The 27,322-nt window shown below is 48.8% G+C and overlaps 1 protein-coding gene across 1 annotated transcript; it reads left to right on the top strand.

Annotated features, from left to right (window-relative positions):
* The first annotated feature begins 26 nt into the window (after positions 1 to 26).
* On the top strand, positions 27 to 26,049 carry pigk (phosphatidylinositol glycan anchor biosynthesis, class K). The gene is made up of 12 exons (XM_076972964.1): positions 27 to 186; positions 290 to 421; positions 4,820 to 4,873; positions 4,993 to 5,084; positions 6,048 to 6,183; positions 6,483 to 6,594; positions 6,853 to 6,949; positions 7,954 to 8,071; positions 8,420 to 8,530; positions 10,671 to 10,846; positions 15,828 to 15,903; positions 25,137 to 26,049. Exons 1-12 carry the CDS (start codon positions 184 to 186, stop codon positions 25,251 to 25,253), a joined length of 1,224 nt encoding a protein of 407 aa, XP_076829079.1. The 5' UTR covers positions 27 to 183; the 3' UTR covers positions 25,254 to 26,049.
* The last annotated feature ends 1,273 nt before the right edge of the window (positions 26,050 to 27,322 follow it).

Below are 27,322 nucleotides of genomic sequence, written 5' to 3' on the forward strand. Positions count from 1 at the left end.
CCCATGATCACCTGTATTCTGTTGTAATATTGTGTAATGGTTACTGGCAGAATTTTCTAGAACAGAAATATCTCTCAAATTATTGAGAGATCTCAGTATAATTGGCGTGAGACATATTGTGTTCTAATAGAATACGCACAAAAAATAATTATCCAATCCACGCCAATTAGTTCACAATATAAAATGGTAATTTAACTAAACATACGTTGTATGACAGAAAATTCTAGACAAGTTTGTGAAATGTTCCAGCATCCCACTTTTATTTTGAAACCCGGGCTTTTTATTTTAGGGCTACTTCCTGGGTCCAGCTGTCACAGCTCTCCTACGACAGGTCGGGATGGCAAATTTTATATTTGTGACAATATTCGCTGTTACAAACTTCTTTGCCTTTCTGCCAGTGATTCACGGTAATAATTTTGAGGTAAGTGTTTGGTTGTTAGCATTGTTACAACGGTCACCCGCGTTTCCTTCTGCAGCCTGAGGCTAGACTAGCTCTAGCTAGCTGCCCGGCCGGTTTGCTAGCTGGCGGAGTCCGTTCATTAAGTTACACTGTAAACAACAACAACAACAAACAACAAACCGAACCAGGAACCGCAGAAGTGGCTGGAGTGTGTGTTGCAATGTCCCTAACAAGATTTAATACGAGTTTGCTTCAATTAAATGCTGTGCATGCAATCATCTATAAAAGGTGCAATCTAGCTTTGTGCATCTGTGTTTCTATCCGTTAAAAAAATGTATGTTGAGTTTTTGAGGTAATCAGCTCTTCTCATGACAATCAGTGATGCTACATGGCTGTGAGGAAGTGTAATTACACACACTTCATTAGAAATACACACTGTGTACCCAACACTCCTGGGTGCATTTTAAGGCTGTGTGCAGTTACGTCTGTGGGGTGTAGCTATAACCTCTCGCCAGGACCAGGACATTCATGCCCTACGCTTTTCATCATGGATCAGTTCTCATCGTGGATCTACTGCTGCCTGAATATTGTTTGGGAAGGCAGAACCCTGCAAGGTCACCGGAGTGGATGTTTAGCAGAGTAGACGAGTACCACAACATCCCACTCAATTATAAGTGCTTCTGAGAAAAGTAAAATTACCTCTCCTAAAATCTTCTTAAGTACATGTAAAAAGGCAATCTATTAAAAGGTACAGAGAGCAGATAATCTACATTTAAACAAAAGCTTTGTTTATAATATACCATGATATCATACACCATATTCTAGCTAATGTTCCCATTATGGGAACGTATGGCCTTGTACTGTATGAAATTAAGTCCATAGAAGGAATAGATTTTTGCACCCATTTGTATATTCCATAGAACATCAATGGACAAAGTGGAAAAAACATTTTTACTTACTACACGAACTTGCACAAAACATTTTTGAGCAAGAAAGTAATTGCACATGTACAAATTACACCAATGTCCTCTTATCTGGCAGAACAAACATTTCTCCTAAAAACATTTCTCAAAAATACACCATTACACTGTTTTAGTTTGTAAATAGAGATGCATTATCGGTATACTTAATATAGCCTATATCAGAGCTTGTTTAGTGCTTGTTTGTTGATGCAGTAGAAGTTGTGTTATTTATGTCTGAGCAGCTTTACAAATGTCTGGGTCCAAGTCAGTAACACTGTGTAAATATGAGCATCTGAGGATATGAGGAACCTGGAGAGTAGGGTGCCCGCCAAAAACGAACTTCTGAATTTCACATGTGGTACCCTCTCAGTTTGTTATATGGCATGATAGTAAATCACTGTAATTTTTTCAAATTTTTTATTGAATATTTAAAGGTGGCTCAATGTGTATAAAGTTAACACATTGGTTAATATACGATAGCCGCTAGTGCTGGGCAGTTAATGTTTACTTTATGTCTCATCAACCAATGTCAAATTATTAATGCACTATCATATATAATCACAACTCTAATTGTATTATTTTAAAATTGAATTCACAACTGCTTTAACTAAGTTTATGCTACAGCCAGTCCAAAGAATTATAAAATTCACGCAGTCTGCGATGCTGTGCTGCTACTGCTAGTGCTGAATGTCATCTGCAACACTGCCAGGCTCTGCAAACAATGATTTCCTGACGACAGGATATCTGGCTTTGTGGCTCAAGACTGCCTGCAGAAGATACTGTTTCTGATCTTCATTTGTTGTAATTGGAAGTGTTGAAGTCCTGCATCAGTTTTACTGCTCGCTCTGCTCTATCATTTACCACGGCCAAACTGTCAACATATTTCTTTGCTTGTAGAAAGTCGTCACATTTCTGCCAAGTGTCAGGATCTGCTTGTGTAAGGAAGTCTGCATTCAACCCAAGAGTGTGAAAGAATGATATTGTTCTGTTTGCGACAAAGTCTTGGAGTTCCTTTTCAGGAATGACACCAGGTTCAATCTCGATCCGTTTTGGTGGCTTAGTTTCATCAGAGCCGGCTTTCTGAAGGGCAGTAATCATATTTCTTTTGATGTTGCTGTTCACACCATCATCAAAGAATGCAAGAGCGATTAATTCTTCACTCAGGTACCATAAGTGTCTTCGCCATATAGTATCAACTTTATTCATGTTGAGCCACCAGTAAATATTAACCTACAGCTCTGAAACTTTGCAGTGTTTATAAACAAAGCTGGCACTACAATTTGGGAGGGTACCACAGTCAAAATTGCCAACTTTAATTTTTTACATTGGTTTGGCGGGCACCCTACTGGAGAGGAACCAACCTCAAAGGGGGATCAACCCCATGTTCATGTTTACCTAATGCTAACATCCAGTGTAATTTTAGATTTGAATTTGCTCCTTTTCAACCCTCAAAATGAAATTTCAGTTCAAAATGCAGCTTCAAAACATCTAATGACAGAATTCTGTCTAATAGTTTTTTCTCTTTCTTTTACATTATTATTGTTTTTTAATTTAATTGTTATTTTTATTACTCACCACCACCAGAAAAATAGCAAATAATAATTTAAAAATATTTTGTTAAACCACCAAAAAAATTGAAACGTAAATTTCATGGGTTAGCCTTGAATATCTTGAATATTTTTTGTTCATTGCTTCTTATATAAATTTTCTGTTTATACATTCATTCTTTGATTTATACATTAATTCATTCATTTAATAGTTGGGCATATGATTTTCAGACACTCCAATTAAATGTCATTCATGATTTGAACAAATAATTGGTGTCTCCTCTGATGGGTGAATCGCAGGGCTTCTCGGATGAAAAGTCAGACACATGGCAAGTCCAGGCAGTATGTCTGTACTATGTAGCCTTGGACTGAAATCAGATGCTGATGGTCAGTGAGCCTGACAGGATTCGGTGCCTGACAGGATTCGGTGCCTGACAGGATTCGGTGCCTGACAGGATTCGGTGCCTGACAGGATTCAATGCCTGACAGGATTCAATGCCTGACAGGATTCAGTTCCTGACAGGATTCAGTGCCTGACAGGATTCAGTGCCTGACAGGATTCGGTGCCTGACAGGATTCAGTGCCTGACAGGATTCAATGCCTGTGCCTCCTCCTGCAGTGTTGACGCTGCTCACACACATTTCGCATCGAATCCCGTCTCTTCGTTAAAAACGTCTTCAGGCTGGTAACGGCAATCTTGGGTGATAAAGTAACAGTGGATGTTAAATCTTGTCATCTAAGATGGACCACCGTTTCTCCCCACCCAGTTTCATTGCTGTTTAGGCTACATCTCCATATATTTTTTATATTTAATGAGTACAGAGCGAGTGATTTCACCAGCACGCAGCACATGTCTCTGATTGCCGTGACTCACGCGAGCTGATCTTTCTTGTGTGACATTTCAGACAGGTCGCTGGGCTTATTAATACAGATACCCACATAGCAAACGAAGGTCCGTCAGTTTCCATCTCTCTCCAGGATCTTCCTGACACTCCCAGCATCTTTAATGAATGAACATTACTCAAATTCGCCCGTTGATTCAGCTCAATGAATGTAACCATTATGAAGCACTTTATGGCTTCTGCCAGCTGAGCTTTGAGTGGTAAATTCATATTATTCAAAATTTTCATGCAAATGATCTGTGGCCAATACCTGAAATTTCTGTACGTGACCAAAATCCTGTGCACATTGACACTGAGGGTGCGACTTGGACATCTTCCCTGCTGAATGTGAACTCGCTCAGTGTACATGTTCTAGACTGGCGTGGGAGACGACCAACGTCTCGCCGAGACTTCAGCTGCCCGTCGCACGTCTGCCGTCTCTGACTTTCGTATCTTTAATCTTGTGGGCTGTTTTTAAGCTTTGTTTCGTAATAATGGATCTTTGTCCTTGTCATGTATGTGCGGTGGCTTTTTTAATTATATTCTTCGATTCTAAATACTGGGAAATGAACAATAGAGATTAGCATTCTCTATAGATTAACATCTTTAATCTAATCTGGTTGGACATTAGAAAACACCTTATATCTTATATCTCTGCCTTCTCTGTAGTTTTAAAATGCCCCTTTTTCTTCTCTTGTCGTCATCTATGAATTTACAATGACGTTTAAATCAGTAAATTGTCAGTGGGGGATTAACTATAATACTAGGATGAGATGGGGATTATGTTGAGATCTTGATAAGCCCATAGTGGAGATTAGAAATAGGCCGATAGTCTTCTTTCGGTGCTGCTAATGCCGAAATCATTTATACGAATAATGTGATATCGTGCTATGCATCTCGTCTCAAATGGATCGTTGCGGATCTCCTTATAGATACAGGCCCTGTTAGGATGTCATACTCTGGTTCACGAAAGCTTTGCATTGCCTCGTTTTGTGGGTTGTTTTTAATGATTTTGTTTGTTTTTTGTAGACAAAAGCCACACAGTTCTTCAACAGTGGTCACACTAACAACTGGGCGGTCCTGGTAAGGCTGTTTCACCTTCCCCAGCTGAAATAAGCGACCATCGTCTAACCCTCCCCAAACGCTGCAAATGATGATGACGTTGTTGTGGTTGTTGTTGTTGTTGTTTTGTGCATGTGCAGGTGTGCACGTCCAGATTCTGGTTTAACTACCGCCATGTTGCCAACGTCCTCTCCGTGTACAGGAGTGTGAAGAGACTGGGGATCCCAGACAGGTGAGCTGCTTGAAACGTGCGATTCAAGGACAACAGAGGTGGTCAATCACACGATGTCACGTTTCTCATCCAGCCAGCAGCACACGTGGCCCGACACTCGGCCTGGTATTGACTTACATGTTGTAATCTATGAGAAATGCAAGATAAATTAGATAAAGATACAAGATAAAGTTGTCCTAAATATACAGCACCCTGACAATTAGAATAATTCTAAATCATTAAAATAATTACTTCATTCTGTCTTATGGTGGCTGGTGCTGTAGTAAGACTAACACCTGTGACTGTGAAACCTAATCTAAAACGTTAACGGAGACGTAGCCGAGCGGCATCTCCCATCAGCTAACGTGGCGTGGAGGTCGGAGTTCACCATTCTAACGCGATTCACGCTTCTGCGATGTTTCATCTGCTCTGCCTTGTAATGGAGGTTAAGCTCCCTTTGGCCGTCACTGTGACTGGTGCGAGGGCCATTTGGCGTTTTCTAAATGCGTTTCGTTCCAGAAGTGTTTCAGCTTATTTACTGCCTTTTAGACAAACAAAGTGAGATTTATTCTTAAGTCTTGCCTTAAGTAGGATTTTCACTCCGTTTTTGCACTAAAATGGATGCGTTTCCTGTGAAAACCTCAGAGTTCTTATATAATCAACATGGTGAATCTGAATATATCTCATCATTTTCCTGTTGACTTCTTTCTCATGTTAACAGTTGATTTAATCATATTTTACAGTTGATATCCACTTTATTTTAAACCCCTACCACATACTGATTTATAAGAGAATTGAGTACATGTACATGGACTACAGTCCATCTGTTAGCATACATAGACCTTCACATTTCTGAACCACAGTATCACTGGTCAGTTTCTAAACCCAGGATCACCACTGGATATTACAGCAGTATTAGTGCTGGAGTTTCTACTGTGTCACCCCTGTGTTGATTGGACGCCATTGCCCTTCTGCCTCCACCAGTCACATCGTGCTCATGCTGGCCGACGACATGGCGTGTAACCATAGAAACCCCAAGCCGGCCACGGTCTTCAGCCACAAGAACATGGAGCTGAACGTGTACGGCGACGACGTGGAGGTGGATTACCGCGGTTACGAGGTGGGTGGTCCCCGCTTCGGATGTGGTCCCAGCTCACATCGGTTCCTCACATCGTCTGAGCTTCACGTAGACTCTGGGTGTCCAACCAAACAGTGGTCAGTCATCACAGGTCTCAGAGTTGCCTCGTGGAGAGTTGTGGAGCCAGTTGCTGTTTCTATTGAGCTTTGATGCTCCATAATGGTTTACAATGACGAAGAAGCTTGCCATTACGAGATCATGTTACACCAAAGTCCTACATTGTCGTGATGAACAGCAATGCCTTAAAGTGACACATTTGTAAAGTGCAGCTTCTTATGTAGGTCACTGTGGAGAACTTTCTACGAGTCCTGACGGGACGACTCCCACCAAGCACCCCTCGGTCCAAGAGACTGCTGTCTGACGACCGCAGCAACATCCTCATCTACCTCACCGGTAGGACTGGCCGATTAATCGCTCGGCCATCATTATCGCTGGTAAATAATTTCCGATACTGGCGTTGCAGTAAGGTTTGAACCATACAATGTTTGCTGAGTGATTTGGTGTGAAGCCAGTACAACATAAGGCCAGTGCTTAACTGCCGGACATGCAAGGCAAACCTACCCCTAGCACACTGGGACGCGCATCTTGGTTGCAGTCTGCAGCAACGTTGCTGTCATCAGAGAGCACTGTGACACTTGTCTATTCACCCAGGTCATGGCGGAAACGGCTTCCTGAAGTTCCAGGACTCGGAGGAGATCAGCAACGTGGAGCTGGCGGATGCGTTCGAGCAGATGTGGCAAAAGCGAAGGTAAAATCGAGCGTAGAGGTGGCCGCGTTAGATCTTTGCTTCATCCAAACTTATTTCATGATTTCAGCCATTTCATGATAGTCCGTGTTACAGTCTACTTAATTCTGATGGCCTTTTGTTTATTTTAAGTCATCATGTGTGTGGTGGCAGGGATGATAATTACTGCGTCATTACTGCATCATCACTGCAATCGCGTGTCTCTCCAAATGGTTCCACTTACATCAAATTGTTTGGACCCAAGAACAGCCAAGTGAATCATGCGCCCACAAACCAGCATCGTGGTCCTGAATATCGCAGAGGACAAAACAAATAAATAAAAGTCCTCTGCTCAATCAGGCCGACCTGTTAATGCCACGTTTGTAATGCTGACGGTATGCTCGGGGTCTGGCGGTGTGTATTTAGCGCTGAGGTGAACTCAAAGGGCCTCCGGAAGCCTCCGCTGTGGCCCCCAGGCCGTGTGGTGCTGGCTCACCCTGGCCATGGAGGTGTCTGCAGGGTGGACCTGCCAGACTTTTGCCCCCGGAGGCTGTTCCAGACTCCCAGCCACTCCGTCTAGACGAGCCTCCTCTTCATCTCCTCTCTCTGATCTCCCCGTTCTGCTGTCCTAGAGGGCTGTGGCAGTAATAAAAGAGATCAGGTCAGCTCTCCCTCCTCAGAGGAGAGGGGGAAAGGGTGGGGGTGGAGGGTGGAGGGAGGAGGGTGGGGTTATACTCCTTGGCAACTGTGTTTTTTTTTTTTTGTGAATGGAGCACAGATGGCAGGCAGGCTCAGGTCTTTTTACGGTTGTCGTGGCAACAGCTTGTGGAGGACTTGGATGGTTGCCGTGGCAGGAAGTAGAGGTGGACTCTCCTGCCCTTGTGTTCTCCCCTCACAGTGGTTTTCTTTTTATTCTTTCTTCGGCCTTTGTTTCCTTCGCTCATTCTAAATTTATTATACCTTCTAGATTTCCCCAACCTTTTGCCCAAGCAGTGTAAGAGAAATTGGATTTCTCTTTTCCTCTGTAGGTACAATGAGTTGCTGTTCATAATTGACACGTGCCAGGGGGCCTCGATGTATGAGAGGTTCTACTCGCCCAACATCATGGCCCTGGCCAGCAGCCAAGTAGGGGAGGACTCGCTCTCGGTAAGTCCCGAAACGCCGTATCTCTCCGCCGCGCATCGTCACTTCTCCGTTTCTGAGGGAAAGCGCTGCGATTGTTGTGCAGCGTGAATCTCCATCCACACTGTGCCATCCAAGTACCGATTCCAAGTTCGGCAGCGTGAACGTGCTTCTAGAGTTTTTGCAGTTTTCGGCAGCACATTTCTGGCAGATGCACACGGAGGTCTCGGAATGTTCTGCTTGCCGTGTTCGTACTTGGTGCAGCGCTCGGAGAACTGCTTAAGGCTCTGTCAGAGACTTTTACGGACATGAAATGCAGACGCTCTGTTGAAGGTTCGTCTCACTTATGTGTTTTCTCTCTCCGATTTGAAGCACCAGCCAGACCTGGCCATAGGGGTTCACCTGATGGACAGGTACACTTTCTACCTACTGGAGTTCCTGGAGGACATCCATCCTGCCAGTCAAGCTAACATGAATGACCTGGTGAGTCTTTTTGAGAGTCTGTGTGGGAGGAGCATCTTCTGAGTGGGAGGAGCTTTGGAAAGGACAGTCTTCACTTCTGTAAGAGCAGTAACTCAGTACTTCCTGCAGCAGTATAGTGCTTACGACTCCATCCTGAAGTCATCCCGGTGTTAGGCGGCTCCCTGGTCTGGGATTTACGCCTCTGCCTTGCCCCGATGTCCGGCGGAGCGTCTGCCCGGCCCGGCCCTCCCGTGGCTGCAGATGAAAAAGCTGGCCAGCAGGGGCGCCGTGGGCCCCGGCCATGCTACTTTAAAAAGAATGGCTAATCTGCCCACGAGCAGAAGTGCTTTGAAACAGACAGGTGGTAGACCTTTCTTTTGAAGGCCTCCGCATCAGACTCGGGGGGGGGGGGGGGGGGGGGGGGGGGGGCTATCCACTCCTTAGTTGGTGTCCCACACCTCCCAAATCGATTTTGATCTGTCTTTTTTTGATGCCCTCCTCCGTAGTGTCTGTCTGGATCACACCGCGTCAGATCAAACGGGCCAACAAACCGGCCTTTGCCTCGTCCTATTTCATCCGGGGCGTCGCCCTCGCACCCTCATTTTCAGGATTAGCATCAATATTATGGATTTCCTCTGGGATGGATAGTTTTTAATCCTGAAAGAGCTGCTCCGATGAAATTACGATAATCCACTCTCCCTCTCTCTCTCTCTCTCTTACCATCCGCCCCCTCCCCCCCGCGCTGTCATAGGCTAAAACTCCAGCGTTGTTAGTGGAGAGTTGTGAACACCCTCACAATGCTGCGGAGCCATTTGGCTTCATTTAACGTAACTCAACAGGCATGAAATATTCACTTAAGGAAACTTAACCTCGTCTTCAATTTTCTGCTAGCAGAGTGCTTTGAATTAACCGAATTGAGTACTCAGCAAATTACATATGGAAATATAATAACTCACTCTCGAATGCAGCAAAGCGCAGTTCTTATTTTTTCTTTTTTTGCTCCGCCATTCGTAAGCTAATCGACTTCCTCTTCAGAGTTCAGGGGCAGTCATGTCTTGTGAGAGTCAGACCAATATGTGCCCGGGTAATCACACAGACAGTGGGAATGAAATGCCATCTTCAGCTGTCAGATGCTTTGTAATGGTAATTTGCCCCATTTTGTGGGTGTTGTATCTTTTATCTTTATATTACGTTTCAGCGATTGTGCCCATACTGTGGCGTTGTCAATAGGGTAGGAAAATCTGTGCTGTGACAGCTTAGCATCTGTAAAACCAGTTGTCAGTGTCACTGTGTCTCAAAATGATTCATGATCCTGGCTCTTTGTTCTTGAGCTGCATCTTTTGACATCCCTTCAGACACTGTCAGCAGTTTTACAAAATAATGGCTAACTATCAAGGTGGAACGATAAAGTATTAGAAGAAAACAGATTGTATCTGCAGTCATGCACACTGGCTGCACCCAGTAAATCCTTGTGCATGTGTATACATAAGTATGTCTTTCTATGCACGTATATGGTCTGCAAAACATATTGTTTGTTAGTAATTATCGCAATGTTGACCTTTTACAGTATTGATGCTGCAGAAGGTTAGAGTATGCAAATGATGCTTCCAGCAAATTTTATTGATTGGTTCATCGATTTATTTGTTCATTTCTAATAATCAGGTGCTACGAATATCCTAACCAGTCATCGTCATTCTAAAACAAAGCGTAGCATTTGTGACCCAACACATTTATATTGTTTTGGTCAACAGTATTTTGTTGTAATGTGGCAAAACAGCATTAGACAAGTATCTCTGATTGGATTTTCTGGTGAATAATGATATGGTCATTTATTGGTTTTTTTTTTGTATTGATGTTTACAAAAGCAAAGTCTGAACTGGTTTGTATCAATTTCAGCCACCTATTATTAAGAGTAATCCTCCAGTGCTTTGTGTATCTTAACGTCTTCCCATATCAATTTTTGAGATCTTGCATGAATAGAATTTAAATATACACGCCACCCATAATAGGCAAATGCTGTTAAAATGCTAATGAGTTTGAGTTTGGATTATTCTCTTGATTTCTAACGCTCCGCTGCCTCAAAAGCACTAAAGAATGCAGGACTCACTGTCATGTTTAGGCTAAGTCATGTCTATGCCAATTCTGTTTTTGTTCGTTCCAGTTCAAGGTGTGCCCGAAAAGCCAGTGCGTGTCCACTCCGGGCCACCGTACCGACTTGTTCCTGCGAGACCCCGGAAGTGTCCTCATCACCGACTTCTTCGGCAGCGTGCGCAAGGTGGAGATCACCCGCGAGGCCGTCAACCTGACCGACCCCGCCCAGTCGCCACCGGATATGGCGTAAGTGCAGTGCCCCTCTCCGCCCTATAGGGCGCGCTATAGCTCACTTGAACTGGAACCCAGTGACTCGCTACCAACCTGCTGAGCTCTAGTCACTACGGCCACCGAGGAAGAGGGCAAACCGGGCCGCGGTCCGGTGTGTGCTGTGCTGAGAAGGCTCACGGGCCCATCACACCCGGCCTAATCCCGGCCTAATCCCTCGAATTAGCAGAGTTCATCACGTCACTCAGTTCCTCGCTAGTTACACCTGGTCTCACCTCGTTGCCAGATCTCTACATAATACCGCATTTCTGGTAGTGCAAATGAAACTTCCATCTAAAAAAAAGCCAAAGTAGCCAAACTTTCAGCTTTCCTCCAATCTCCGCTCTGATTTAAACCATTTCCGCCTCCATGGGAAACTCTCTGTGCTGGAGAGAGTGCAGCTCCATGTCGAGGCCTCCATGTCGAGGCCTCCATGTCGAGGCCTCCATGTCGAGGCCTCCATGTCGAGGCCTCCATGTCGAGGCCTCCATGTCGAGGCCTCCATGTCGAGGCCTCCTCTGACCTGCTGTTGTCATTGACTGTGTGGCGCAGTCGCTCGGACATGGCCGACTGATGAAGGCGCACTCCCGCGGTGCGCCACAAGGTGGCAGTAGCACAACATGCTTCGCCTCTTATCCACCTGCTATTTACCAAGGGCTTCTCCTACAATCGGGCTCCAGTGTAATATCTCACTTTAGGAGAAGTCTCAGACCGAGGAGCTAATCTAACAGTTATCAAATAAAATTCAAAAAGTCTGATGCTACTCGTATCGTAGTTAGATATTAGCAGAAGCTGACCGTCGGGGTTTTAAAACTGCTGACTTTCATTGCTTGAAGCTGGAATATGTTAAAGGGGAGTGCGGTAGTAACCTCGTGTCAAAGGCACTGTGGATTAACTGTTCTGCTGACCTGCTTGTCGCTGTGTGCTTGCCCTGGTTAATAAAATCTGGGTCAAAAAACATTTTCACTCCTGTCCAAAGCTGTGTAGAGCGTAACGCACTTTTGCAAGCTTACGACTGCAGGTGAATTACTATATTATGCTATGGATATGTGCTGTTTTTAAAATCACCATAACGCCGGTGTAGGAACCCTTGGTGATTCACACCTGTATCGCCCATTTGCTCCAGGTGTCCTTGAAGGGCTGTTCTCACGTAAAGAGCGTCATGTCCTGATCAGATCATTGGAGGTTGCTTCACAACAAATTAGCATGTGAAATGAGGATTTTGTCATAGTTGTTGCTTCGTGCCTGGGGCAACCGTCTCACTCCTGCCCCGCCTCCCTCCCCGCCCCGCTCGTTAGCTAGAACGCAGCACAATTCCCCTCTAAATCCACCAATTAAAAGACGGAGAAACGAAGAGCCTCTTGTGTTTATTTGACTGGAGGGCACCCGCAGCTGTTGGTGTTGCTTTCCCCCACCCGTCCAGTAGGGGGCGCCACGCAGGGACCGATGTGTGGTCCCGCGGGCCGGAGCTTCTGACCCACCCTCGCGCGGACGCCCGTTTTTCATCTGGGCCGTGGGGTCACGTGCGAGAGCTCCTTAAAGGAGCCCCCGTGGTTTGCCTGATGCCAGGCAGGGTGTGGACGCGACGGGCCGGCCCGGGTCAGAGCCGGGGTGGCGGAGGTGAGCGCTAATGAGCAGGGTCCTGTTGTGCCGGCACAGCTGTGGGAGGCAGCATTGAGCAGCTGGGCCGTAGCACCATCTCTCTTCAGCCTGCACCCGTCATAATTGCTGCTTCGTCTCCCCATTTCTCATCCATTTCTCTCTCTCGTGCTCAATCGGGCAGGCCCTCTCTAGATAACTCTCACCCTCTCTCAATTTCTCTCTCTCTCTCTTTCTCTCTCTTTACCTCTCTTACACTCTCTGTATCTTGCTCTCACACCGTGCATCTCTCATTCTCCCCCTTGGTATCTCAATAACACTCTCTCTCTCTCTCTCTCTCTCTCTCTCTCTCTCTCCCCTCTCTCTCTCTGCTTGTCTGCATGTCTGCCTTCCTATCCATGTGTCTCTTTGCCTCTCTCTCTCTCTCTCTCTCTCACACACACACTCTGCCTTGCTCTCTTTCTGTTTTCTGCTCTCCAACCATCCCTCTCTCTTCCTCTTCTCTCATCTCCCTCCAGCGTGACAGGAAGGCGTGTTTGCTATTTCCCGCCTCTGAGCGTGGGTGAATGGTCACTTTGTGCCCTGCCTGGACCGCTAAACTCCACCGGCTATTCCCGTCACCTAAGGAGCGGAAGCCGCTCCGTGCAGACGGCGTGTTCTGTCCCGTATGGCTAAAAGGTGGACAGCTTTCACAGTTCCAGCCCCGCAAGCATTAAACGCGCTGAATTATTCAGGCGCAGATCAGATGTAGCTGCCACAGCTTGGGCGTCAAGTTCTACCTGCTTGAAACCAACCATACGCTCCAGTGTAACATGTAAGCTATTAGCATATGCACTGGGCTTCTGGTCCCATGTGATTTCCAATAAAATGCAGGCTCCCCTAGACACACACATACACACACATATTTCTCTTTCTTCTCTCTTCATTGCTCTGGGAAAGAAGATTTAGTGTTGTCTGCCCCTGCTCCTCATCACGCCCCCCCCCCAAAACCCTCCTCTCCAGTGTGTCCGCACGTCTCCATTAGGAAAATTGCCTTCCACGCAGGGGAGCGGTTTAATAGTCTGCCGTCCTCTTTATGATGTGTGCCCACTCTTTTATGAGATTGTATTATAATTCGGCCTGGTCCCAAAGTGCCGGTGTTGATTGCGTTGCAGTGGTCTCGAGCCTCTAATAATTAAACTCCCGCTGTTGGAACAAACCTGATGTCTAGATCTGAAGAAAATTCCAGTTGAGTAACTGCACTGTGACACCCTCATGCGTAGGGAGGATGAAGGAGCGAGAACATGACAACATGCCCTCCTCACCCCGTTAGACCACCTGTAGATATGTATTTCTGGAGTTCATCGGTTGAAAGTTCATAATGTAGTACGATCACGAAAAACTCCTAAAGCATGCTACTAAACTCCGTAGACTTAGCATGCCATGGTCGTGTGTTGTTTATCATCATGGTTTATCATCACTACCCATTGTTTATGCTTGCTAAATCTTTGCTAGTGTTATTTATGACTGATCAACGTGGGCAGTGTGAATAAAATATTGCAGTCATTAAGTTTGCATCTGTTATTAAAGGATAGGCTTGCTACTTTCAGCCCACTCTTGCTTGTTTGTTTTATATAATGGTTGTTTGTTTTATATAATTCTGCGCTGCTCAATGTCACACTGAGCCCTTCAAACTCTTTAAAAACCCTGATGAATCCCTTTAAAAAATGGAACTCTCGCAAAATAGGCACGTTTGCGTTTAGACAGTCTAAGAGGAAGCAGCGTGAAGACCCAGTTGCTTTGCATGCGTTCTGCTGGGTTTTCTTGGCTTTTATTTGTACAGCGTTGGATGTAATGTAGCAACTGGACAGATGTCTCAACACCGTGATGTAGAGGCCTGCTGTCATGTACAACATGCATTACACAAAGATGCATGTTCTGTGAGTTTAGAAAAAGGAGATTTATCCGTGAGTGTGATCGCCCCGTCCGCCAGGAGTCTGATGTTACGAGGAGTTCAGTGTTTGTCTGCGTTAAAGCCCTCAACGACTTTGGGCTTTGCCCCGTTACAAATGATGGGAACCAGTCGTTTTAATCAGGCATTGGCCATCTTCTCCTTTAACTCCTCCTTTAACTTTTATGAGGGATCTGATCGATGTGAGGTGTTCTGACCGAGAGACTCGACAGAAACGCTCTGTAGCAGAGCTGAACTCCAGAGAGTGGACCACCATCGTGTCTCTGTAGCAGGAGCTGAACTCCAGAGAGTGGACCACCATCGTGTCTCTGTAGCAGAGCTGAACTCCAGAGAGTGGACCACCATCGTGTCTCTGCAGCAGGAGCTGAACTCCAGAGAGTGGACCATCATCATGTCTCTTTTGTCCAGTAATGGAGCAAAAGCCTGAACCTCTTGAGCTGTGAAGCGGCTTCCCCGGTCTCTCTGACCCAGGTCCAGAAGTCATATAACACCCCCAACCCCCCCCCCCCCCCCCCCCCCCCCACACACACACACACACACACACACACACATCCTCCTTCCTGTTTTCTACATCTGACTGATTCCCCCCCTCCCTCCCCCTCAAGATCACAGCTCTCCCGTGCTGTCGTCTCCGTCCCTGGACGTTTGTCCAGTCGAGCGCTGCGAAGACGCCTCTGAAATGAACCGTCAGTCACCTCCCACGCACCGAAGAATATTCGAAAAGGTGTCCCTTCTCCTAGGACTCCCTCCCCTCCCCCTCCCCTCCCTCCTGTCCAGGTGGCGGTCTTTGTTCGACCATCTTGAGACGGGTATTGCTGTGGAAAAGTAACTTGGTTAAAAACCCAATCTGGTCTTGGTGATGGCGAGATTTCACAGGCTAAGGGTCGGCGCGGAATATGTTCTTCTCTCTTTTCCCTCCCTGCTTGCTCTCTCCTTTCTGTTTCTCCCCCTCTCTCTCTGTTCGCCCCTCCCCCGCTCCCACACCTTCTCCAGCAGGTGTGCGCAGTAGAGTTCTGCCTCCCGAATTTAGCAGCGGCGACAGACGTAGCTCGAGCGTAGCCCTGCGGCCAGACGGCGGGACGGCCGGCCCGTATCCCTCTCACGGCTTGGAGGGCTTTGGATCGAGACCCTGCCCTCCCACGGGCCCAAGAGCACGCACGCCTCGCTGTATACCGCTCTACGAGCAGAGCGTGGCTGACAGAGGGGGCGTGTAGGTTTGCAATGGCAGAGGAAGTGTGTACATTTGCGATGGCACCTTCTTCTGTCACTACAAATTAGGGCCCTGTAATGTGGTTAGTGTAGCAGAAGGTTTAGGATTAGTAGTTCAATGCATTTGAGTTGTGTTTGTGCCTTTTTTTTAAGCTTTCTTTTCATCTCATGTCAGTGACTTAATAATCTGTTTGCTTTCAGGTCAATGAGGAAGGAACAGAATAAAGAAGAACTGTTTTATGTAGACCAGTTACCAGTAGCTGAAATCATTCATCAGGCAAGTATCTGACTTACCTTCACTAATACTTGTCACTAAAGACAATGGGCTCCACCATTTGTGTATTATATCGATTTCCATGAAAGATAATCGCCATAAATGACGCACCTAATGAGAATGAATGTCAAGTTATCATGAATGAACTGTGAAGTAGAATCCTTAGATTTGGATACAATTCCATACTGACTCTTCTCGGCTTCGTCCAGAAACGTCATAAAAAAAAAAACTGTAATGTAACTGTAAAGATTTAAGTCCTGCTTCAGTATTGGTAAACATAAAAACATAAATCTTAACACCAATAGTCAGTGTCACACTTGGTAGTAACAATGTCAGTAAAATTGTAAGGTGCTGATGCCAAGAAATGGAAAAAATTATTATTGTGCTGTTCACCCTGTCACTTTAGTCCCGTAACGCTGTGGAACATACGGAAGACACTGTACGGTTTAGAATGAAATGATCGAAAATAAAAGATCGCGCTAAAACAAGGCGAGTTCACGACTAAAATGAAAGCCGGAGGGGGTGCAGACGATGAAAACGTGTCTGAATAGGTGATGTTTCACTGCCAGGCTTTGAAACGTTAGACGTTCTCCTCGACAGCGATTCTCAATATAAACGTCGCAGACAGCTAAATGTTTTACACGACTCGCTAATTGAAGGTTAATTTGTTGCCGTATATCAAGTCAGAATGCAGGGGGGCCTGGCCCGTCACCGATCTCTACAGTGCAACGGGCCTTTGGACAATAGCAGCTTGACAGACAAATAGCTGCTGCTGCGATTCCGATTCATACGGGCTGTGGCACTGGAAATCAACCAATGCCGAGGATAATTTCAGCATGATTATACATCAAGGTTTATTCATGCTCAAACTTTGTTCAAACTAAAGAAATAGATACAATCCATTAGTGGAAAAAAAGCCTTTTGACATACAGACCAGTCATCGATTTTGGGAACAGAGCAAAGTGATGATTGATGTAAGAACAAACCTGCTCGTGCTGTTCCTGCAGGCCGTCGGGCTGGGTGCAGGAGGGACGTTGGGCTGGGTCTGCGCGTGTGTTTGAGGGACATTGGTTTGGGTCCGTACATATGTTGGAGGGACGTCGGGCTGGGTTCACACGGGTGTTTGAGGGTTGTTGGGCTGGGTCCACGCGGGTGTTTGAGGGTCGTTGGGCTGGGTCCACGCGGGTGTTTGAGGGTCGTTGGGCTGGGTCCACGCGGGTGTTTGAGGGTCGTTGGGCTGGGTCCACGCGGGTGTTTGAGGGTGGTTGGGCTGGGTCCACGCGGGTGTTTGAGCGTCGTTGGGCTGGGTCCACGCGGGTGTTTGAGGGTGGTTGGGCTGGGTCCACGCGGGTGTTTGAGCGTCGTTGGGCTGGGTCCACGCGGGTGTTTGAGGGTCGTTGGGCTGGGTCCACGCGGGTGTTTGAGCGTCGTTGGGCTGGGTCCACGCGGGTGTTTGAGGGTGGTTGGGCTGGGTCCACGCGGGTGTTTGAGGGTGGTTGGGCTGGGTCCACGCGGGTGTTTGAGCGTCGTTGGGCTGGGTCCACGCGGGTGTTTGAGGGTCGTTGGGCTGGGTCCACGCGGGTGTTTGAGGGTCGTTGGGCTGGGTCCACGCGGGTGTTTGAGGGTCGTTGGGCTGGGTCCACGCGGGTGTTTGAGGGTCGTTGGGCTGGGTCCACGCGGGTGTTTGAGGGTCGTTGGGCTGGGTCCACGCGGGTGTTTGAGGGTCGTTGGGCTGGGTCCACGCGGGTGTTTGAGGGTGGTTGGGCTGGGTCCACGCGGGTGTTTGAGGGTCGTTGGGCTGGGTCCACGCGGGTGTTTGAGCGTCGTTGGGCTGGGTCCACGCGGGTGTTTGAGGGTGGTTGGGCTGGGTCCACGCGGGTGTTTGAGGGTGGTTGGGCTGGGTCCACGCGGGTGTTTGAGGGTCGTTGGGCTGGGTCCACGCGGGTGTTTGAGGGTGGTTGGGCTGGGTCCACGCGGGTGTTTGAGGGTCGTTGGGCTGGGTCCACGCGGGTGTTTGAGCGTCGTTGGGCTGGGTCCACGCGGGTGTTTGAGGGTCGTTGGGCTGGGTCCACGCGGGTGTTTGAGGGTGGTTGGGCTGGGTCCACGCGGGTGTTTGAGCGTCGTTGGGCTGGGTCCACGCGGGTGTTTGAGGGTGGTTGGGCTGGGTCCACGCGGGTGTTTGAGCGTCGTTGGGCTGGGTCCACGCGGGTGTTTGAGGGTGGTTGGGCTGGGTCCACGCGGGTGTTTGAGGGTGGTTGGGCTGGGTCCACGCGGGTGTTTGAGCGTCGTTGGGCTGGGTCCACGCGGGTGTTTGAGGGTCGTTGGGCTGGGTCCACGCGGGTGTTTGAGGGTCGTTGGGCTGGGTCCACGCGGGTGTTTGAGGGTGGTTGGGCTGGGTCCACGCGGGTGTTTGAGGGTGGTTGGGCTGGGTCCACGCGGGTGTTTGAGGGTCGTTGGGCTGGGTCCACGCGGGTGTTTGAGCGTCGTTGGGCTGGGTCCACGCGGGTGTTTGAGGGTCGTTGGGCTGGGTCCACGCGGGTGTTTGAGGGTGGTTGGGCTGGGTCCACGCGGGTGTTTGAGCGTCGTTGGGCTGGGTCCACGCGGGTGTTTGAGGGTCGTTGGGCTGGGTCCACGCGGGTGTTTGAGGGTGGTTGGGCTGGGTCCACGCGGGTGTTTGAGCGTCGTTGGGCTGGGTCCACGCGGGTGTTTGAGGGTCGTTGGGCTGGGTCCACGCGGGTGTTTGAGGGTGGTTGGGCTGGGTCCACGCGGGTGTTTGAGCGTCGTTGGGCTGGGTCCACGCGGGTGTTTGAGGGTCGTTGGGCTGGGTCCACGCGGGTGTTTGAGGGTGGTTGGGCTGGGTCCACGCGGGTGTTTGAGGGTCGTTGGGCTGGGTCCACGCGGGTGTTTGAGGGTGGTTGGGCTGGGTCCACGCGGGTGTTTGAGCGTCGTTGGGCTGGGTCCACGCGGGTGTTTGAGGGTGGTTGGGCTGGGTCCACGCGGGTGTTTGAGGGTGGTTGGGCTGGGTCCACGCGGGTGTTTGAGCGTCGTTGGGCTGGGTCCACGCGGGTGTTTGAGGGTCGTTGGGCTGGGTCCACGCGGGTGTTTGAGGGTCGTTGGGCTGGGTCCACGCGGGTGTTTGAGGGTGGTTGGGCTGGGTCCACGCGGGTGTTTGAGGGTGGTTGGGCTGGGTCCACGCGGGTGTTTGAGGGTCGTTGGGCTGGGTCCACGCGGGTGTTTGAGCGTCGTTGGGCTGGGTCCACGCGGGTGTTTGAGGGTCGTTGGGCTAAGTCCACGCGGGTGTTTGAGGGTGGTTGGGCTGGGTCCACGCGGGTGTTTGAGCGTCGTTGGGCTGGGTCCACGCGGGTGTTTGAGGGTGGTTGGGCTGGGTCCACGCGGGTGTTTGAGGGTGGTTGGGCTGGGTCCACGCGGGTGTTTGAGGGTGGTTGGGCTGGGTCCACGCGGGTGTTTGAGCGTCGTTGGGCTGGGTCCACGCGGGTGTTTGAGGGTCGTTGGGCTGGGTCCACGCGGGTGTTTGAGGGTGGTTGGGCTGGGTCCACGCGGGTGTTTGAGCGTCGTTGGGCTGGGTCCACGCGGGTGTTTGAGGGTCGTTGGGCTGGGTCCACGCGGGTGTTTGAGGGTGGTTGGGCTGGGTCCACGCGGGTGTTTGAGCGTCGTTGGGCTGGGTCCACGCGGGTGTTTGAGGGTCGTTGGGCTGGGTCCACGCGGGTGTTTGAGGGTGGTTGGGCTGGGTCCACGCGGGTGTTTGAGGGTGGTTGGGCTGGGTCCACGCGGGTGTTTGAGGGTCGTTGGGCTGGGTCCACGCGGGTGTTTGAGGGTCGTTGGGCTGGGTCCACGCGGGTGTTTGAGGGTGGTTGGGCTGGGTCCACGCGGGTGTTTGAGGGTCGTTGGGCTGGGTCCACGCGGGTGTTTGAGGGTCGTTGGGCTGGGTCCACGCGGGTGTTTGAGGGTGGTTGGGCTGGGTCCACGCGGGTGTTTGAGGGTCGTTGGGCTGGGTCCACGCGGGTGTTTGAGGGTCGTTGGGCTGGGTCCACGCGGGTGTTTGAGCGTCGTTGGGCTGGGTCCACGCGGGTGTTTGAGGGTGGTTGGGCTGGGTCCACGCGGGTGTTTGAGCGTCGTTGGGCTGGGTCCACGCGGGTGTTTGAGGGTCGTTGGGCTGGGTCCACGCGGGTGTTTGAGGGTGGTTGGGCTGGGTCCACGCGGGTGTTTGAGCGTCGTTGGGCTGGGTCCACGCGGGTGTTTGAGGGTCGTTGGGCTGGGTCCACGCGGGTGTTTGAGGGTGGTTGGGCTGGGTCCACGCGGGTGTTTGAGCGTCGTTGGGCTGGGTCCACGCGGGTGTTTGAGGGTCGTTGGGCTGGGTCCACGCGGGTGTTTGAGGGTGGTTGGGCTGGGTCCACGCGGGTGTTTGAGGGTGGTTGGGCTGGGTCCACGCGGGTGTTTGAGGGTCGTTGGGCTGGGTCCACGCGGGTGTTTGAGGGTCGTTGGGCTGGGTCCACGCGGGTGTTTGAGGGTGGTTGGGCTGGGTCCACGCGGGTGTTTGAGGGTGGTTGGGCTGGGTTTTTAATGGTGGTCCCCACGCCTCTGGTGCCACATGAGTAGGTGGACGAAGTGAAGAATGAGATCCATGTAAATTAGGCAGTAGGAGGGGAGCTGTTTGGATTTGTCCAAAAAAGAAAATTGGGAATGGCCCTAACATCTACCCATCAAGATGTGTTTGATAATGTGGTTGCCATAGCAGGCATTAAAAATGTATCTGCTAAAACGTATATGGTAAAGTCTCAAATTTGATCAATTGATATGATTGGATGTGAACTTTGAAGTATAGCTTGGCTCATAATAGCTTCACTCTTACCCTCCTTTTTATATTTCATATATCATGCTTGTCCACGTATATTTTATGTGCTGTTTGCATATACCATCATGTCCTGTGGTGATGTGATTTCCAGGTGATGGTCCACTGATTTATTTTATTTTTTTAGCTACTTGTTTACAGACGCTTTTCATAAAGATGTTTGTGTTGGATGGAGCCGCACTTCAAAGTGCTAATGCTGTCTGGGGTCATGAAATCCTGAGTGGTGCCGTGACCCGCTCCCCTACAGTAAGTGAGGCAGAGAGGAGAGCGTAAGAGCTTCTCGCTAGCCTCGCTGGTCGCTTCAGCATGTGGGACCGCAATCACGGCACCTCATGAAAATATATAGACGAGGAAGCATCTAATATGGTCCCGCTTCAACCTTGAGGAAGCAGATTTGTTTGTACCCAATAAATCCTCCCTAAATTTTTCCCTGTTTCTACCAATCATATTTCATAAGGTAGCCAAGTTATCATCACTTTAGATTCCTAATAAAACTCAGTAGTAATAAGTAATGGCGGTATACCTTGCTGACTACATTAACGTCCGTGGTGTAACGGGCGGAAGGCGTTCAGCCGGGTTAGGTGTGACAGACCATGTGACGCGTCATGACTGGCAGGTCGTTCTAGCGGACTGTCCAACATCAGCCTTCCACCTGCTGGGGAGATGGACTTTATTACCGCCTCCCCGCCAGTGCTACCCTGACGTCTGATATCCACCACACACACCACCGAAGAAGAGTGTTTATAGCACTCTCCTTTCCTTCCTCATTCAGTTTTCTTCAACTTCAACGCTGTCTGGTTCCTTCGCCACTCCGTGTGAAGCATGCGAGGAAAGAAAGCGTTCAAACGGTCGCCCCACCTAATCCCTGGCGTTCTCTGGCTAACCCCGTTCCTCACCCTGCCTCCCCCTAAATCTGTGTCGACGGTGCGTTTGGAGAAGATCAGACCATGACGCTTGGGAGGAGCTTCTCCTCACCCTCTTCTTTTGATCATGCTAGTGGCTGTTTGCAGTTGTCTGCATGCCACGCGATATCCAGACGGAACAGTTTAAGCGAATTAAAAGAAGCCCTCGGTGGTGACTCTTCTCTCATCCAGCAATCCGAAACCGCCTGCTGAACCACCGTATTCCGGTCGCTGTATTCACAAGATACCTGCCCCCGTGGGGTGGGCCGGGGCAATAGAAGCAGGAGGGGGGGGAGGGGGGCGGAGTGTTTTCTGTTGTGTTGGAGAAATGTGCTCCCCCAGAGCAAGATGTTGCTGCAGTCAATACGCTGCTATGAAGACTTTCACTGAGGGAGCAGTTTTCTTTGAGACTTTAAATTGAATTCCTGCTTTGTGCTCGGTAGCAATGCTGCAACATTCATACTACTCGTGCAGTTGGGGAAAAAAAACACGCGTCTGCCTCCCCGAGCCCGCACGTAAGCACGCCGCGCACCACGGCGAGGGCACGGGCGTTCTTCGGCATGTTCTTAGCAGATAATCAAAAGATTGGGGTGACGGCGCTCCGCGCCGCGGTCTCGCGTCTGATCTTCGCGGAGCTCTCGACAAACGTGCCGTCTCTCGAATCAGAGCGGCGCCCTCCGTGGGAGATGAGGTTATTCCCGTGGTGAAGACTAATCGCAGTGTGCCTCTAGTGAGGACGGAGCACTTCTTTTCTGCTGTCCTCAACCTGATTACTTTTTGCGTCTTGCTCTCGCTGGAATCTCGTCTCGGAACAACTTCTCTTTTGAATGCCGGTGGCTTGATGCCAAGGTACAAGGCTTCAGGGAGTCAAACGTAGAGCAGAAAGAAGTCATTTGTTTTCCTTGCGTCCTTTATGTTTCGAACGGGACCCTGTTTCCCTCTGCAGTTTCCTCTAGCGTCAGCGTATGTAAAGGCGTACGGAGTTGTGCTTTTGGCAAATGATTTATCATAAAGTCCTGAGTGTGGATGCGGGTTTGTCATACTCCACCCGCAGTGGTTTACAACCCAGGGGGAAATTCAGGACCCGACTACTCAAATGCAGTAGTCAGGTTATAAACTACTGCATGTGGTGACAATGGACATGTCTCCCAACGCAATGCTCAGAAGGCAGCCAAGATGCAGCTTGAATCTTTTGTTGGTGTTATTTGTTTTTGTTGTTGTTGTTTTGAGGCCTAAATCACATGAGGGCCACACAGGAAGTCATGTCAATGATACTGAGAAGGAACCGGTTGAGTATGTGTAGTCTGCGTCTGCTCTGTGCCCCTTGATGGGGAACAAATAGTGTAGACGAATGAGGTCGAGGAGTTCTGGATCTGTAATGCTGCTGTTCAGATGTCCCGCAGGGCTGGTGCCTGATTGACAGCCTCGCCGTGCTTCAGGACGCGGGCAGCGTGTGTGATGTTGCGCGGTTACCGCCCGACGTGGCTTCATCCGGGGCTATTTTATGAGTAGGACAACAGTATCGGTAGAACATCCTCGTAGGATTAAAACGGTAGTGGTGGCTGTCTCAGGATCACGACTGGCGGGGAAGAAATTGCCTACCATATCTGTTTCTGACAACGTTATATTTTGTGAAGCCGCACCAGGGTTCCCAGCTGCATTGTGGGAAGAGGTCCAGCTGGAGGAAGTTCGCACTGTTTCGGAGCTGCTGTCATGTGCGCAGTATCTTCGAGCCTGTGCGAGCGTGTGTGTGTGTGCGAGTTGTTGCGAGAGACGGATCTGGGTATGTCTGGGATTAAGTCTCCGCGTCTGACGTACGGCTCGTGGCTTTGGAGAGGAGGGGAGCTTGTTTTGGCTTTCAGGGAAGCTCCTCCTCTGAGCGTCTCGTGAATAACGATCGCCTACTGTACCGATGTGAAGTTAAGGCCTCACCGACAGGCAGAGCTACTGCAATTATGGATGCATGCTGAGAAAACCCACTAATCTATGAACCCTGTGCGGCAGCCATTACTAATCCCCACGAGGGCCACGGGGGGACGTTCCCGTTTTGCCGTCCTGCTAAGTAGGCCCAACATTTCGAGGCAGTCTCATTAAATTTGGAAATTTACTTTTTGTTTCAAGTCAGCTTGGTTTTTTTTTACTTGGGTTTTGCGTTTTTGATGCCAAGCGCGCTGAGATGCAGAGGGCTGGTTATGCATGTTGACGCACAAGAACTAGCTTTCGCTTTCGCCAGCAGTCTCGGTCACCAGTGCAGCCGTCTGGGATCAGCTCGATGGACCGGTGCGGCGGTCTGTCCGCACCCTTCGCTGGTCTGGGATCAGCTGGCTGGACCAGTGCGTCTCTGTCTCCACACTCCACACATTGTTCCAATCCACATGACTTCTGTAACTGAAATATGCAGATCGAAAAACCTGTCTGACCGTGGCAAATCTGACCAAGTGCTCTACACATAGCGGTGCAAGATGTTGTTGTTTCCATGGTGATAAGAGACTACTAGCCATTATTATGGGAAGAGGCTTTCTCTTGCGCTGCTGACACAGGAAAAGCTGCCATCACCCGGCCTGTTTAATGGCTTTACTCAAATGTCATGTGTTAGTGGCAGTGAGTCAAAAGCTCCCCTGAACTAGTGAACTAAGCGCAGAGGCCACAGAAGATTGAGCAGAGGGGCCCAGCTAGCCATGTTTAATAGGTGCCCGAGTTACTGCCTGATTTTAGAAACTAATGATTTAGTTTCCATATTTGAATGAGAAACTGATGAACCAAGTCGAGCAGGCAACATTGCCATCACAGACGTTGTAAGGACTTGATATTATGCCAGTCCCAGTGTTTGTTTGTTTGTTGCTTGTTTGTTTATGAGGTCACCTCACAATGAAAAGCTTCTCCTCCAGCCGAGATGATGACTTTACTCCATAATGGAGGATCGTGGTTGATCTGACAGTTGTGGGTGCCTACAGCACACACAAAAGTCTTTTAAGAATATTGTCTCTAGTGCCAATTCCTTTTAATGTAATTGGAAAAGTTACCGGCTTTCTTTTTTAGAAGTTAAACCTCTAAAAATATTGGGAGTACATTAGCATATAAATGCACTTCAGCCGATGCATATATAATACGGGATGATTTAAAAGTATAATGTCCACACGCAAAGTGATGATGAGGAGCTAAATGGCCAAACATCAACCTGCCAAGTGTCCTTCCTTTTATTTTAACTTCTTTTTTTCCTTTCTACACTTTCGGTGTGTACTTTTTGTTACTTTGAAGTTTCTCTCGCTCTCTCGCTTTCACTTTCATTCTCTCTCTCTCTCTCTCTCTCTCTGTCTCTCTCTCTCTCTCTCTCTCTCTCTTTTACCATCTCTTTATCAAGAGGTGTTTTACCGAGAAGTGTTCAGGACGATGTTTGCTGGCCGTTGCTGGAGCCAACTCTGGCTCTATGCCCGCTCACCCAGCCTGTTCCCCTGTGCCCACAGAAGCCCAAGCAGAAGGACTGGCACCCCCCCGACGGCTTCATCCTGGGCCTGTGGACCCTCATCCTGCTGGTCTTCTTCAAGACCTACGGCATCAAACACCTCAAGCACATCTTCTGAGAAGCCCGCCCTTCGCGGGCCTGCGGACCGCCGCCACCTTCCTGGAACACTTGAGCGCCCTCCTCTGGTCGTTTTTGTTTGTCGTTGTCTTTTTTTTTGTCTCTCTAATTAAAATGTAACAATGTCAAGTTTGTCAGCAGTGGTTCTTGGGGAAATGGCGTAGTGCCTTTTCAACAGGACCTGCGATGACGACGACGTTCGAGTGACATGCGCTGACTGCTGATTCTGGACACTCCCATTTTGGCCCTTGTGGACTGTAAATCTCATTGGATTTCAGTGCCGAGGCTTTGCTTTTTAAATCAGGGGACACACACACACACACACACACACACTTCCTGCTGGGCAAAGCCCTCTTTTTGGATGAGTTTTGTTTTCATTTCGTGTTTTTTGTTCTCCCTTTTATCCTCAGACACAGTCAGCCAAGGACAAACTGGTTTTGGTCAAACTCTCTTTGGAAGTTTTGCTTTCAGTTCAAGAGAGGACCGCTATTGGTTCACGCTGATGGACCGCTATTGGTTCACGCTGATGGACTGTGTTTGTTCAGCTGTCACTGTAGAAACACTGCACAGAATACTTGTGCTGCATAGTAATGGACATTGTCAAATTAACATTGTAAAGTCTTTACATGTTTTATTAATACTGCTGTCTGTACATTTTATTATGTTTTGTCTTACAGCAATTTTACATATTATTTAAGAAACCTTCAATGATGCACTAATCCCAGGTTTATGTATCTTTCTAATCTGTTAAGATGTTACCTTGTAACATTGAACTTTACTTCACTCACTTTGATGAACTTGGAAGTTTTGCGTTTGCTGTTATGAGTAATCCTGTTCAGAATATGTTGGTGGCATATAATCTCTAGAAAGATATTGGAAACATGCGACTCATTGTTTGCCCAACAGTCAAGGGAACTGAATGAGTCCATTACATCGTCTCCTTCTACGGTACGGCCTTTTAACGATGTCGGCGTAGACCCCCCCCCAACTCTACATCTACATAAAGGGCGCAGAGGGAAGATCGACCAATCATCAGACGCCTACAGATGGAGGCGTGGCTGTGTTTTCTCATTTCCCCGCGAGTCTATCTAACCGCGTGAGATCCGGCCTTGCGCTGTCAGCGACTCAATCGCTCGGATGCATAACGAGGAGGGTAAAACCCTTCCTTTTCTTTTCTTTTTTCCCCCCACTTCGCTCCTTTTTATTTGTTTCTCTGCGTTAGGTGTCACGGCCCCTCCCTGCCCACCACCTCGACGCTATCGTGTAAAACCAGGAGCTTCAGGAGGTCTTTGGAATAAAGATGACAGAGAGATTGCCAGTGCGTTCTGTTTGGATTTCAAGGCTCTTAAACTTGCATGAAAGATTACGCCGACCAAGTCATGAAATTGAATTTGGAACAGGTCTGAGAGGTTTCTTGGCCGTATCGGAACAGAGCGCCCTGTTCAAAACGTAGCCGAGGAAGTGATCGAGGACAAAAGCCGCACAGTGATGGAGGGGCAGAAATTGCGTTCTGCATAATGGTAATGTCTCGAGCATCTCTCTGTGTTGGTAATCTAACACCACAGGGGAACAACAATATACAAGCATCCGTTACACGTGGACTGTGTTCACGTTTTTCTAACGCGTGGCTTAGGGAGGCCATGTTGGACCATGTAGCCCAAATATTATATTCAAACTAATTTTGGCCATAATAAGATGCCTGGTCTCCAGGCTGTGATAACTGCTAATTGCAGTGCTTCTGTCATTACCCAAGTCATGGTATGTAATTTCAGCCATGCACATCATATAAAACCATTTTATTAAAGCTCCGATGTATTGAGGGTTGATGCATAGAATTCGACTATGCTATTAAGATTATAAGAAATTTTTCTTTTATATTAACTTGAACTGATTGCCAGAGCCTATTGAGCAGATGTTGAGAACATCCCAAAGTAATTCTTCCCGCAGTGGAGTCTTACTATAATCAAACCCACTACGAGTTACGTTTGGGTGGGAAGAGATTTATTCGAATAGGGAAAGTCTCCTGTCGTACTGTCCTTTCAAATCTGTATCCCTGAAGGTCAGTTTTGG

This window comes from Brachyhypopomus gauderio, chromosome 14, assembly GCF_052324685.1.
Source record: "Brachyhypopomus gauderio isolate BG-103 chromosome 14, BGAUD_0.2, whole genome shotgun sequence".
In the NCBI taxonomy this organism is placed as follows: domain Eukaryota; kingdom Metazoa; phylum Chordata; class Actinopteri; order Gymnotiformes; family Hypopomidae; genus Brachyhypopomus; species Brachyhypopomus gauderio.